Consider the following 15,687-nt stretch of genomic DNA (forward strand, 5'->3'; position numbering starts at 1 on the left):
GAATGTTCGACTGCTGACGTCACACTCTGTCCATTCACCGAGCTTTGTTCATCACCCCATGGCTTGTTAACCGGTCACGAAGCTCGGGGTGTGGCCTCCCCGGTACGAGTCGTCGGGGGGCGGAGTCTAGTCGCTGTTCGAGAATGTTCTGATGACAGGGTTCCCTTGCCGATCGGGAAATGCTGTTTCTGTCTGCCCTGGCGGCATTGTGATTGAATGGAATCATTTGTTATAGTTGTTGTTTGGCGGGCTTTTTAATCGTAATAACGACGGAGGGTAGATCACAGGAGGCAAGCGGAATTTAACCTTACAGACCCTACCGAGATAACACAACTCCACCCTTCCGTGTGGAAACACATATACGATCTTATTCTATACAGATTCCCCACTTATGTACATCGAGATGGCCTCTTCTTCTTCACGTCACTCGGAACATGCTAATTTATACGATTCTGACTTTCCTGAGGTATTTCATTGTTTACCCCCACAAACGTAACAATACATAGATATACACTCGCATATATATATATATATATATATATATATATATATATATATATATATATATATATATATATATATACAGTCACGTGAAAAAGTAAGTACACCCCATGTAAAGTTTTGACTTTTTCAACATATTTCAACTTATAGCTATTTGATCTTCATTTCAACAATATTGACAGATAAAGGTGATATAATATAACAAATATCATGAAACATTTACATTTTGTAGTCCATTGTATAATTTAAATAAACATAAATGCAAATTTCGCATGTGGAAAAAGTAAGAACACCCTTGGCTCTAATAGGTGGTATTGCCCCCTTTGGCAGAAAGAACCTCAAGTAGGCGTTTCTTGCAACTGTCTACCAGTCTCTGACATCGACTGGGAGAAATTTTTGCCCACTCCTCCATGCAGAATTCTTTCAGCTGTGCGATGTTTGAGGGGTTTCTTGCATGCACAGCTCGTTTCAAATCCCCCCACAACATCTCGATGGGATTTCGATCCGGGCTTTGACTTGGCCATTCCAGAACCCTCCATTTCTTTCTTTTCAGCCATTCCTTGGTGGATTTACTGGTATGTTTAGGGTCATTGTCATGTTGCAAGGTCCACCTTCGGTTGAGCTTCAACTTTCCGACAGATGGCCTCACATTATCCTCAAGCACCCTCTTGTGCAATGAAGAATTCATAGTGGATTCTATGATGGTGAGCTGCCCAGGCCATGATGCAACAAAGCTGCCCCAAATCATAATATTTCCACCACCATGCTTTACAGTTGGTATCAGGTTATTGTGGTCAAATGCTGTCTTTGGTTTTCGCCAAACATGTCTTCTGGTACTGTGGCCAAATCGCTCTACCTTTGACTCATCTGTCCAGAGCACATTGTTCCAGAAGTGCTGGTCTTTGCCTAGGTGTTCATTGGCAAACTTTAGTCTTGCCCTGATGTTCTTTCTGGACAGCAAAGGTTTCCTCCTGGCACACCTCCCATATAGATCAAATTTGTGCAGCCTCTTTCTAATGGTAGACTCGTGCACTTTGACATCAACAGTGGTAAGAGCTACCTGTAGGTCCCGTGATGACATTCTGGGGTTCTTAGAGACTTCTTTCAGCATCTTGCGGTCTGCTTTCGGGCTGAACTTGCTGGGGCAGCCTAGCCTGAACAAGTTGGCAGTTGTTTGGAATCTTCTCCACTTGTAGATGATCTTCCGGACAGTCAAATGATTGATTTCAAATTGTTTGGAGATCTTTTTAAATCCCTTCCCAGACTCGTAGACATCTATAACCTTTCTGAAGGCCTCAGAGAGCTCTTTTGATCCAGGCATGGTGATGCCGCACACTTCAACAACAAAGAGCAAACCAAACTAAATGTCTGAGGTTTAAATAAGACAGGTTCCTCCAAGATCCTCTCTAACGATGTTCTAATCATTTGCACCTGAACTGGTGCACCTGATTCTAATTTTAGGTATTTGAAGTAGTGATAAATGTGGGGGTGTACTTACTTTTTCCACATGCAAAATTTGCATTTATGTTTATTTAAATTATACAATGGATTACAAAATGTAAATGTTTCATGATATTTGTTATATTATATCACCTTTATCTATCAATATTTTTTTATTTTTTTATATATTTTTTTGTATACTGAATCGAGGCTCGTGAAAGAGCTGACATTTACTTCACAAACAAATCAACCAGACAAAAAATATATATAAAAAGAGGGAGCGGAAGACAAGAGAAGGGGAAGCACACAAACACACAAACTCTCCCTTGGAAGAGAAGGATATGGCATCATCTAAGGAGTCGCTTGATGACCTTTTTCCCAATGAGGAGGATGATGCAGATGCAGTACCCCAGGGGCGCAGCAGTGCGGCAGCTGTGGCTGCAGCTCAACAAGGTGGTTATGAGATTCCAAAAATCTATTTTGTTGTTGTTGCAATGTTGCAACATTTGTTGTTGTTGTTGTTGTTGCAAAAAAATATTGTTGCAATGAAGATCAAATAGCTGTATGTTGAAATATGTTGAAAAAGTCAAAACTTTACATGGGGTGTACTTACTTTTTCACGTGACTGTATATATATATATTGTTGCGGATCTCGGGTTACGGCGCTCCCCTTACCGAGGGGGGGTCAATCCCCTCGTCTATTAAGCTGGCCGTCCGAGTCCTTAGAAGATATCGCGCTCCTTCCGGTCGGAAGCAGGGCGATACTCCTGCCCGAGCCATGGACAAGATGGAATATTGCCGAGCGGTTTAGCAATCCGAAGCTCAAGCTGTTAGCGGCAGCCTAAACCCGATTATAGCGGTTCTTATATCGTGCCATATCGTGCCATTCAATTGGGAAAAGACTAAAGCGACCGGATGAGAGGAAAACCCAAAGAATAAGAAGGAACACAGAATTTATTATACAACACTCAAGAGGAAATGAAAGGCAGCAAGAATATACAAAAGAAGGAAATAAAAGGACATAGGGCAACCTTATAGACTCTTATATTATCACTCCCAGGACAGAACAAACGGACTTACACGAAAGGATGGAATGGCAGGGCTGGTGGGAAGGAGGAGAATGGTCCGGGCAGGTGGTAGGTAGGCGTCGATGGTAGGCGGTGAGGTCCGGCTCCGACCTCGCGCTCCGGTCCACACTCCGGGTGTTCACTCGTACCGCGGCAACGGGCGGCCGGCAGCTTCGTGTGGCGTTTAACGTGAGCGGACAATTATATCGCGTGGGGGGGGTGGGGGGGGGGGGAGACTGGGATGCGGCGTAGGTAATAAATTGACCCTTAGCCTTCGGTCAGTTGTGCGCCTCCAATGGTCCGTGACAACGGCCAGCAGGGACTCCTTCACCACTGTCGGGTCTGCCACGTCTGCCGTCCTCTCCCGTATCACTCACCTCTCTAAGTAGTCCCACGCGGCCGCTTATATTGGCCTATCGCTTATTAAGCCGCTTGCCTTTTTGGATACGCCCATCGGTGAGCTGCCTCGGCCCTGATTGGTCGTGAGGGCTCACCGGTCCGCCCCTTGATGGTGCGTTGGTGGGCCACGCCTCATTCCTGGCGCTCCTCCCCCTTCTTCTCCAACTCTGCCACGTGGCTTATGGCGGCTTGCGGGATCGAAGACCACTCGCACTGATGTTGAAAGGAACTTTGGGGGCCTACTCTTATTTAATTAATACAACGCAGATTCAACTATTGGAAACAGATCCTTAACTAGAACACATACTAATGAAATAACTAAAGAAGATCCTATGGTGTTCTTCGTGTTGCTCGTGGCCTAACTAGGGTGCGACCTTTGACCTTACACAAAAATGGGAATATTTACAGGGGATTATTTATAAGGGATTATTACAAATATTTACAAAATGGAGGGTTCTAAAAACCGCAACAATATATATATATATACATACACATACATTGTTATGGACCAATATAACATTTAGTTGTGCTTTGGAAAAGGTTATATTGGCTGTTAAATTCATTGATAACAGCAACAATAACAACAACATGAGGAAAAAGGCAAGGAGTTTGAGAAAGGGAGGGAACGTGAGGATGACCAGGAGAGTAGGCATGGACACGTTTCCCTGCGCTATCACGCTCTATTTCAAGAGGTGCATTTAATACTCTTCTAGCAAAATAAATCTGCATAAAGCAACCAAAAATCTCTACACAAGGTAAACCATTTGCTGTTTCAAACCCTACTCAGGTTCCTCTGCACCTGCAGACATTCACAAGTATGTACTACGTACTCAGAGCAGAAACTCTGAATTTGGCGCAGGTGCCGGGGATAGCTCGCCAGACACAGTGGGATCTTTAACTTCCACCAACTAAGTCAGACAGGATGCACAGTTTAACGTCCATCCAAGGAATGGCACGCACACCTTGCCTGTCAAACACTGGGATGCCAATTTACAGCTGGATTGGAATTCGATGCCAGACGAGACAGGTTAGTTTTGAGTGTACGTAAGTTCATTGCATCCTGCCAGCCTATATCTACATATTGTTGGTGTTTCTTGGAGTATTGTATGTATATTGATCCGTTAAACTTTTGAAAGCCACATAGCCCATCAATTAATTCAATAAATTAATTCACAAAAACACCGATTCAGACTATATATGTGGATAGGAAATCATGGATTTTCAAGAAACAATTACTGGCCTATGCTTATAAAAGGGTATACTTCGCGGTCAAAAGTGATTTCAACAACAACAAAAAAAAATAATGATGCATTCAGGAAATGTTAGCTTGAGAACCCTTTATTTTCCTTTCCATTTCATACCCGTAATGACATGAATAATGAGTAATATGGTTTCTTCAGCAATTTTTTTGAACCACATATAACGAGTACATAATTTCATGTGCCATTAAATGAATTTAAACACTAAAGAGAGGTTAAAGAAAAATCCAAGCTTTTGTATTTCTTCATGTAACAAAGGACATGTGGCAATCGCATTAAACGTGGGCAATTTTTTTGACAAAGTAGAAAGAAAATCTCAAATCTTGAAACGGTTGGTCAATGCCATTTAATTGCTCTGCGTTTGAGTGCAATTTTGTAAAGTCTTAATTTGAACCACATGTTAACATTTCCAAGCAATTTGTCTCACTGTTTGCCTCGAGGGCAGACAAAAAGATAGTCCTTTTAATCCCAAGTTGCTTTGAGAAGATGAGAAAATGCAATTGCCACTGCGGCCGACCGTTGTTCAAGCTTCAGAGAAACAGGAATTGCAACAATTTTGCAGGAATTGCCTTTTTCTGCTGAGTTCCCGACCTTTCATATTTCAGGAAAACCACATTTTAAGAAGGGTGAGAAATGGCAAAATTGATTGGGAGAGGTTGGCTATATACTACTCATATGTAGCCTGGCGTTGGCTTCGCTGTGAGGGTGCCGGCTTGGGATCCTAGGATCCTGGGTTCGAATCCCGGTCGATCGCTGAATTAACACCCGGGGGGGGGGGGGGGGGGTTGACTCAGCCTGTCATCCTTCCGAGGTCGGCAAATTGAGTACCAGTTCACTGGTAATTCCCTGTGTGTAGCAAGAGGCGACTAACAGGGTTGGTGGCAGGAAGGGCATCCGGCCGTAAAACATTGCTCCAAAAAAGTGGACCACGGTGCCCCAAAAAGGCCAATCCCTGCTCTGCAGGGAAAAATGGCCTCTAAAGGCAGTTTTATACTACTCATATGTAGATGCCCCAAATTGCATTTTTACAAATGCTGAATTGCAAATTGTAATCATAATTTTTTTAAAGTCAAAAGCAGGAGGCAGACATTTTTTGCAGATTTAACTGGGAAGCATCTCAAAATGCAAAGCCTGTACGTGTCTGCTTTGTACTTTAACTAAACTTGAAAAAAAAACAATGGCTGAACTACAAAAAATTTGACGTCGACCGATATGCCTCCGCCCATATTAAGTCTTTGCTTACTCAAAATTTGACCGAAAACTCAAGACCATTTCACCTCAATATCTAATCTGTCCATATACAGGGCGTATCAAAAAAAAGGTAATCCGAATTCAAGGGGTTAATATACAAAGGTTATTTAGTTTGACAATTTACATGTGGTTTACCAATTATGAGGAGATCCTCAGCTTTCCATTGATGCCTTTCATGCATCATTGCTCTCACACATGACCGAGTACATGTTCATTGAAAATGACAAGTTCAAATCGCATTTTTACAAGTTTGGCTAATCAGTGCAAGACAGTTTTAAATGGACGCATTACTTGTCGACTGCCAAGTTGATTATATAAAATTGTTAAGCTGGTCTGGTAATCATCAGTTGCGTCATCTTGTTTAAGATGGGTATTTAAGATGGGCCTACAGTGTGTGGGTTTAGAGACAGTCTGAGTCATTGAAAAGATGGTTCAACTTACGACTGAACAGCGGACCTTCGTGGTTACAACCTTTCACCAAACTGGAAGTTTGCAGCGAACTCATGATGCATTCAGGGAACGTTTCCCAGAACGGGAGCCTCAGCAGCCAAAACCATCTGGGCGAATGTTAGAAAATACCAAGAGCATGGCACTAGCCTCAACCGCAACAAGGAGAATTCTGGTAGGAGGCGCATTGGGCGATCTTAAATGAACATTGCAGCAGTAAGGCAGCAAGTTTTGGAGTATCCTATGGATACCAGCGCAACACGAAATGGGACGGGATTTCCTTTGGCAACATTCAACCGAATCACAAGACAGGACCTCCACCAACATCCATATCGGATTCACATCCGGCATCAACTTACGCCAGGGGATTTTGCCAGGAGGCTGGTGCTTGCCAGATGGTTGATAGCACATTGCGAAGCAGATGTGAATTTCCTGCGGTATCTCGTTATCGGCAACGAAGCTGCTTTCGCCATGGACTGCAAGGTCAATACCCATAATGTTCTTGAATATGCACCGACAGGACAACCCCCGGAATTTAATTTTGGCACCAACATGAATCGACAAAAGTGGACTGTTTGGTTGGGACTTTGTGGAAGTGGTCAGGTGATCGGACCATTTTTCTTTCAAAGGAATGTCAATGGTAACAGGTATCTGCAGATGATCAATGATGAAGTTTTACCGCAACTGGAGGAGAACTTTGAGCTACAGGTTCGTGGTGTCTTCAGATATCTCTGGTGGGCCCAAGATGGCGCCCCAGCACATCGTCTTATCGCTGTCCGAGATCGACTGAGGGAACTCTTTGGAGACGGAGTCATCGCCCTCAACCATGCAGTGGAATGGCCGCCAAGATCACCTGACCTCACACCATGTGATTATTTCCTTTGGGGACATTTAAAGAACAAGGTGTTCGTAACTCCTCCCTGTGATCTTGACGAATTGCAGGGCCATATTCGACATGAAGTGGATGCTTTGCGCAATGACCCGTCTATAGTGAGACGAGCAGTTCAGGGCATGCTCCGCTGCTGTGAGCTTTGTGTTGAAAAGGGAGGTGGACATGTTGAAGGTGTGGGTGCATAAAAGGCCAATCATTCCTGAGAAAATTTCACATCTGACGTTCATTTTGCACCAATTATCCTGACTTGCATCGATTAGCCAAACTTGGAAAAATGTGATTTGAACTTGTCATATTCAATGAACATGTACTCGGTCATGTGTGACAGCAATGATTCATGGAAGGTATCAATGGAAATCTGAGGATCTCCTCTTAATTAGTAAACTACATGTAAATTGTCAAAATAAATAACCTTTGCATATTAACCCCCTGAATTCTGATTACCTTTTTTTTGATACGCACTGTATATCATGGTACATGTACTTAGTTTAGTTCAAGTCCCTACCTCGATACCAAGATATTTTTTTTACTTGACATGACACCTGACCTTGACCTCTTGATGATTAAATCTAATCAGGTCATCTTTGCATCAAAATATATAGTGTGACAGTTCTACAAAGCCAAAACTTCACCCACAACATAAAAGATGCCACTGCCACACTCGGACCATGCCACACTCGGCTCGAGGAACAAAATGGTGGTTTGCCGGGCGATTCACCCTCCCGAGACGGACCTCATTAAACACCAGAACACATAGGTGCTAATTGGCCATTGGCTCCTCTTGACAGCTCAGCTGCTCTTTTTACTCATACAAGTAATGAAACTTCCGAGCATTTGCCCTCACGCAGATAACACGGCAGGAGACACTAGCCCATGCTAATCGGGGAGGCCCCCTTGTGTGGCACGGTCTGAGGAAAGAATGCGCAGGAATCGCGAGTGGGGTCTCACGTGGGCGGTGCCAAACCTTCGGACGATTGGGTATGCACTAATTAGCATCGTTAGCCATACCTAGCACCTCCTGCGATCCGAGTACAAGTCCCACACTCACCGGGCGATTATAACAGCGCTGCGCTCCAAACGAACAGTCTTGGTTGGTCGGTGGTCTGGCGTCTGGGCTGGTCGGTGGTCTGGCGTCTGGGCTGGTCGGTGGTCTGGCGTCTGAGCTGGTCGGTGGTCTGGCGTCTGAGCTGGTCGGTGGTCTGGCTTCTGGGCTGGTCGGTGGTCTGGCGTCTGGGCTGGTCGGTGGTCTGGCGTCTGAGCTGGTCGGTGGTCTGGCGTCTGAGCTGGTCGGCGCTTCGTGTAGTGGATGATCTGGGCTTGGTCGATGGTGCTTACAATAGGCAGGTCGGAACTGGAAGGGAGCGAAGCTGGGGCCGGGAGTCAGAGTTTGTTGTTGGCAGAACGGAGCGCTGGGCGAGTGAGCGGAGCATGTGCCATTGTGCCATGCAGAGTGCACTCTTTCGGGCCAAGCCACACGCATTCGCATTAAGAAATCCTACAAGTTAAGTAAGCCTGTCATCTCACATAGTTTTCTTTGCTTTCCCTTGAATTGTCAACTTTTGACGAAGGAACATCAACAGCAGCGGCATTGCCACATCCGGTTCTTTTCAGAATGGGAGCCTCAGATGTGAACCTTTTCTCAGTTTCCTCTTGCATCTCACTGCACCTCCACCATACACACCTTAGACACCAACATTATTCCTCGTCTTACCCCCTCCCTTAGCATATGGGTAACGTAGGCATGACGGCCCATGCGTGGTGAGTGAAGAGGTCGAAAACACCTCTTCTTTATTTATTTCTGGACTCTCTACCCTCCGCGGAAGTTCTGATTGGGCGCCCATGTACCATGTTTTAATGATAAATAAGGAATAGGAGTTCTTCGTGCCTTTCCTTTTGTGTATATTGCTTGCACCCTCCATTACTTGTAATTATTTCCCCCTTGTACCTCCTTGCATCTCACCTTTTCAATTACCCTTTCATTTTTATTGACTGCTCACTTTATACATTAAAGTACAGTACTTAAATAGCACCCACCGCATGATCCCCGGATTTCACATTCACCTTTTAAATAATAAATTCCCCTGTTGTTTTACTCTTTGATCTGTCTGTGTCCATCTTTTCCTCCATTGATCTAGCATCGTCTGCACCTAGTGTTATTAGTCTGTGAGGTTATAATTCCGCAATTAATTGGCTCCAGTCCAAGTCTGGTATGCACTAGCGGTTGCTCGGCCATACCCAATGGAGATCTAATTAAGATAAGATTAGTGCACAACTGGAAGCAGGTTCCACGGCTGGGAGGCCATGTGATCCCCGGGTAAATGGCAGTTAGATGGAGGACTAATTAGTGTTCGCGGTTGCCGAGCAACCTGCCTGGGTCGTGCAGTTATCAGCTTCAGGTCTGGTAGTCTGGGAGAATCCTGGGCAATCCCTCCTCCTCCACCCCAACCCGCTCGTAGGAGACCCGGAATGGCCGTGACCATAACGATACTTATATAAAGTTTGGTCAAAATCCCAACAGTGGTTCACAAGTTAACGCAGTAATAGGATGTTACCTAACATAACCGTTGGCATATTGATGCAAAAATTCAATCAGTTCATCTTTGCATCATAATATATTGTTACGGAAACAGAGTACGGCACTCCCCTTAGGGGGGGGGGGGTTAGTCCCCCTTCTATTTTCACTGGCGGTCTCCGCTCCTGAAGCTGCCCAGCTCCCTCCACGAGGCAGGTGAGCAACCCCGTTCGAGACCGCGGACAAGATGTTATTTTGCCGAGCAGATTAGCAGCCCGCGGCTCGAACCATTAGCAAAAACTAAACCCGATCCTCAACGTTGGCCAAATCGTGCCACAGGTGTTCAATGGGGAAATCACAAAGACGAACGGATGTGAAGAAAGGAAAGCAAAGGTAGGAAGAACAGGGATTTATTATTAATTACTATTTACACAATCAAAGGAACCAAGGAGAAGGAAAGAAAAGAAAATAATGACAGAAAGAGAAGACACAGTGCAATACTAGCTTATCTATTCAGGCTTACTTATACCCCAGGGACAAGACAAACAAAACAAACACACGTACACAAAAGGATGGATGAGGGCAGGAACGAATGGCTGGAAGGGGAGGAAGGTTCAGCTGGATGCAGGAGAACGGCCGGGCCGGGAGTGAGCAGCCGCCGACTCTCCACACTCTCGTTCGTACGGCGGCGTTGCTTCGCGGTCGCGGGTCGAACTGCCGTTAAAGCTCCACTCCTTCTCAACTCAACTCAGCTGCGGTGGACTCAGCTGCGGTGGATTCAGCTGCAGTGGACTCCTCACTCATCTGCTCGTGGGGGCTTCCTCGGTCATCTGCTCCAACTGGACTCCGGTGGACTGCGGTGGGAGGCTCCGGGCGACGGGTTATATAACCACACCCATGGAACTTTCGTGAACCTCCTCGAACGCTCTCTCTCCGCCCTCTCAGGCCAAACCCCTCATTCTTGGTTGGTTGATCGGGGGCTGGCTCACTCCTCCTCATGACGAGGTGGAGACACGCCTTTCTTCTCCGAGCTCACCGCGTGCGTAATGGAGGTTGGGGTGAAGAAAACCGCCCAATGCACTGGCACTTCGAAGAGATGATTGGGGGAAACTTGAAAAGGGAACTATCTTATGTCATTTGGTGCAATGCAGAGTCAACTAGTGGGAAACAGAGCCTTAAACTAACATAGAATAAGAAATAACTATTTAGAAGGGTATATGATTTTCTACGTGCATGCGATGGATTAACTAAGGGGACGACCTTTGATCTTTACACTTAACGGAGGTATTTACAAGGATCATTACATTTACACAGGGTGATATTTACAACAATTACAGGATTCTCAAATCCGCAACAATATACTTATGCCAAGTTTGGTCAAAATTCCATCACTGGTTCATAGGTTAGCTTGGTAAAATATTTTTTACCTAACCTGACCTTTGACCCCATAATCTAAGCAGTTTATCTTTACATCATTGTACATATTTGTACCAAGTTTGACTTTGATCCCTTCAGCCATTTTTGTTATCACGGGAAAGAAAACCCATCACCGACGGATGGACGGACAACCCAAAAACATAATGCCTCTGGTAACTTAGTCAGCATCGGCATAAAAAAGAAGAATTTTTTTACTCAGTGTTCTCCATATTCTCATAATAAAAGTTTGTCGAAAATGATGACAAAAGCTCAAATGATAAATAACACGCACACACAGGTGCAATTGCAAAAGCCCATCTCACACTGTGCCACGGATGGGCTGATGAATGAGGATCTCAGAACGTACCTGTGGTCGCTGACGCAGGCACGTACGCAACGTACGGTGCGTTTAGAAATCGAGGTGTGTGGTCATTCGCATCAGATACCGTCACAGCGATTGTTGCCGATGCTGCCAACGATGGTGAACCCCCATCAGTTGCCGTGACTACCAGGGTATAGTGTGCTTGAGTTTCACGGTCCAATGTTGCTGTGGTGATGACCGTCCCCGTGTCAAGGTTCACTGCAAAGCGGGAATCGGCTCCTGATAGTGTGTACCTGTGGAGGAATGGCATTATAGCTAGGTAAGTATAAAGGCCAACTAATGGTGGACACATACCCTTGTGGGTATGCGGAAACTGTGGGGTTGAAATAAAATGGAGAAAATTGGAGGAATATGAAATAGTTATTGTGTAGATTAATTACACTGATTAAACAATGGAGAGAATGAAAACAATACAGGACAGAGAATAAAAAAGATCTGTATGTATTGTTTAGAAGTACCTGCATTCTGCTATAAGCTATCTAGCCTGGGTTAGAATGTCAACTCAGCTACAAATCCCCATCCTGGTGTTTCATGCGCAGGGCGAGGCACCAATGTCCGTGCCGTCCATTGAATGGACGTTAAGTCGGCGGACCCATCTGACATTCGTTGGTGGTGGACATTATAGATTCTACGGTGTACATCCAAAAGAGTAGGTGAGTTATTGCCAGCACCCTGAATGAATTACAAAATCCCATACAAAATCCCAAAAAACATTCCATGGCCGGTCCTACAAGAATGTGGGATTAATTGGGACCTTTAAAGTAGTAGCCGGCGAAGCCGGTGTTGTGAATGAACGCGTACGTATTATGTTGAAAAGCCAGATTTTGCTGGATCCCTTGAGAATTTCGAAGCTTTGACGCACCAAATCGCTCAATGGAGGCCGCCATCTTGCGGATGCGGAAGTATGCTTGACAAATTGAAAAAAGTTCAATAGGAGTTTGTTTCACCCGTCTTTTTTTGATTCACAATCTTACGCACCTCTAATTTGTAATTAAAATACTTTAAGACCAACCTCGGCCCGCACGGGCCTGGTTATCTTCAACGAAAATCGTCACCAAACACCGGAACCAATGAGATTCGAGCAATTGAAAAAATATTTCAAAAACCAAATCACTCAATGGAGGCCGCCATCTTCCGGATGCGGAAGTATGCATAAAAAAATTGCGGAAAAGTTCAATCGGAGTTTGTTTCACCCGTCTTTGTTTGATTCACCATCTTATGCACCTCTAATTTGTAATTAAAATACTTTAAGACCAACCTCGTTCCCCGGGCCCACATGGGCCCTGGTTATCTTCAACGAAAATCGTCACCAATTACCGGAACCAATGAGATTCGAGCATTTGAAAAAATATTTCAAAAAAGCTTTTTACCACATTTCGGAGGCTGAAAATATTTCAAATTTCGTCATTTGAAATGACGTCATTTCGTCATTTCAAATTTCGCCTTGTTTTCGTTTGCGTCAAATATTCTAAAATTGACGAAGAATTATTTTTTTGAAATCTCGCGGCCGTCGGGGATAGTTTTTCACGGCCGGAAATATCCGAAGTTGAGACGGAATTCACCGAATTAATCAAGAAGGAGATTTTATGAATTTTAATCTCATCCAGAATGCAAATGGTGTCATTTTGAACTAGGTACAGTACCTACTACACCTACCTACTACCAACTACCTAACCTGCTGATGCCATAGTGATGGGTAAAATAGTGGCAAGAGGCTTTGGCTTCGCCGGCTCATTGCGGCTTTGCAGTCGGGTACTAGTAGTAATAGTCGTCATACGAATAAGATGAAAAAAATGTTGCATTATGGAAAAAAATTAAAATTAATGTAGAATAAATTGAAGGAATCTGTAAAAAAAAAAGAAAATTCTGGTCACTCTTGCATTCATCCAAAAAACTAATATGAGGATTTATTTAATTTTCCCTTTGTTAATTATTTGCATCATAGTGAATACATGTTTATGGTATCTCATCTTTCATGACATAAAACAAAATAAAACAGCTTTTCCAATTTTTGGCAAAGGATATCAAAACAAATGACGAACTATATATATCGTGGCTCTATGCTATAGATGGTGTCGATAAAATGGTCATAAATGTCAGTTACACAAGGGACTAATCTACCTTATTTATAGGAACATTTGGTCAGAACATGATTGATGATTAAACATTCCAAATCTATAAGTTATTTACTCGTGTAGCATGAGCAGCCTAGTGCTATGAACATACATACACCGCTTATATTAAGGCGCTTGCAGTTTGTTGTTTAATGCATGTGACGAACAGACAAATAAATCAAAAGAAGATTACTTTTAAAAGGAATCTTTTGTATCAAATTTCCATGTGTTATGTTATGAAGTTAATTTGAAAGTGTGGAAAAACATGTATTATTGACTTATTAGCCAAACTTATTAGCCAAATACTTATTAGCCAAATACCAAGTGAAACAACTTATTAGCCAAATGATCTTTCCATCAACAACTACAAACTCTTCCTTTCCGGGTTACCAGTTTCCAGTGCACCACTACCTCAGGTAATCAATCCTCCATCCATACCTGCACCCTTTTTAACCCCCACCCCCATCTGCTTGCAGGTTATCATGTTTCCTTTCCTCTTTCCTCTCCTCCTCCTGTTCATGTGAATTGCCGACTACCCTTTTTCACTACATTCTTCCCTCAGCCAATAGTTTGAATACAAAAAAAAACTCCAAACAATATTGAAGCTAAGTGATCAAGCTCTGGCAAAGGCTCGACTAGCTCTTGAGCTCTTTGACCAGCCATGACATTTCTAAATAATATACGAGATTAATATGACGTTGGTATGTTAACCGCCATGGGAAGCAATGAGAAACTGACGCTTTGAGCATTAACCCTTAAATTTTTTTTAAAACAATAGGATGTGCTGCCTCCTTGTTTGATGCTCAGTATTTAGGTGGAGCACATGTACTGTAAAATCATGTGGGTTGGCATTCCAAAAGGTGGGAGATTTTTCCTTAATTTATAAACTGATTACGGAGAGAAAAGTGATGATGGCATTTCCGGTACCCAGAGTGCTCCCATAAGTTATGGCACTTCCCGCAAATAAACCATCTGTTTGTTCTGACAATTAAACGAGTCAAGAGCGGTGTTGTGTGGTCTTTATGTCTGCATGCGAGTGCTTGATTTGTGTGATAGCTCTTCCATAAGCCTGAGACCTTGTAAAAAAAGGAGAAATGGAGAAGAATGCAGCAAACCATATGCTAATTTATATAGCTGCTCATGGTCGTCACGTGACAACGTTTTTACACCGTGGTGTTACTCTGACTTTCCATCGACATGCACAATGGTTTTTCTGTTTGAAGCAAATCGAAGAAATATAAATTAAATTCAAAGAATGGTGAAATGCAACACATGTTTCTGTGATCAAGTAACACAGTTTTGCTGAAAGAACGAGATTTCGGGAAGGGGAACCCATGACCATGAACTTGACCATATATATCCGCCCAGCAGCAGGAGGGAACTTTATGGAGGAAGGAAAGGAGGGTGATGAAGGCCTCAGCGAAGCAGCAAGGGGTTGAGTTAAAGGATTGGTCATGGACTCAAATAAGGTGTAGCCAAGTGAGGTGTATGACTGATTAATTATAGGAACACATTATATTCCTTTAAAACCCTCAACATTCTTCTTATCTATCTCAGCCGCTGTGAAACAAATGTAAACGACAGTTTAAAAACAGAATGTGCTTGAGAAATGACTTTGTACACATGAGGTAGGATAGTTGTTTCTGCAAATATTGTTTTGTAGACAGTAGAGCAATTTTTTCAAAAGTTACAACAATAAACTAGATAGCCATTTGAACTTGATCTTTAGCCCAAAGGATATGATGTAAAATAACCCTAATTGTGCTCTACTGTATGCTATCTAGAGAGCGCAATTCCGATACCTGATCAGCCAAACCTTAGTCGAGTTATGCTATAAAATGTTAAAATGTCTATAATTAGGTCATGACCTCAAAAAAGATTTATAGAGAAGAATGCAGCATACTTTGCAACATGCATACAGCATACCAAACCCCACATACTTTTTATTCACATTATTGATGCAAAACGTTATTCCAAAAGTACCAGCTAGCTCTGAGATATAGCTCG

At 43.4% G+C, this 15,687-nt stretch overlaps 1 protein-coding gene across 1 annotated transcript in view; it reads right to left on the bottom strand.

Moving 5' to 3' along the window:
- The window catches only part of FAT4 (FAT atypical cadherin 4), a 144,372-nt gene that overhangs the window by 47,805 nt on the left and 80,880 nt on the right, over positions 1–15,687 (bottom strand). The window contains exon 7 of the mRNA XM_068114588.2: positions 11,552–11,799. Within this exon, the coding sequence (XP_067970689.2) occupies positions 11,552–11,799 (248 nt within the window). The remainder of the gene's footprint in view (positions 1–11,551; positions 11,800–15,687) is intronic.

This window comes from Myxine glutinosa, chromosome 4 (genome assembly GCF_964187855.1).
Source record: "Myxine glutinosa chromosome 4, kmMyxGlut1.1, whole genome shotgun sequence".
NCBI classification, from domain to species: Eukaryota; Metazoa; Chordata; class Myxini; order Myxiniformes; family Myxinidae; genus Myxine; species Myxine glutinosa.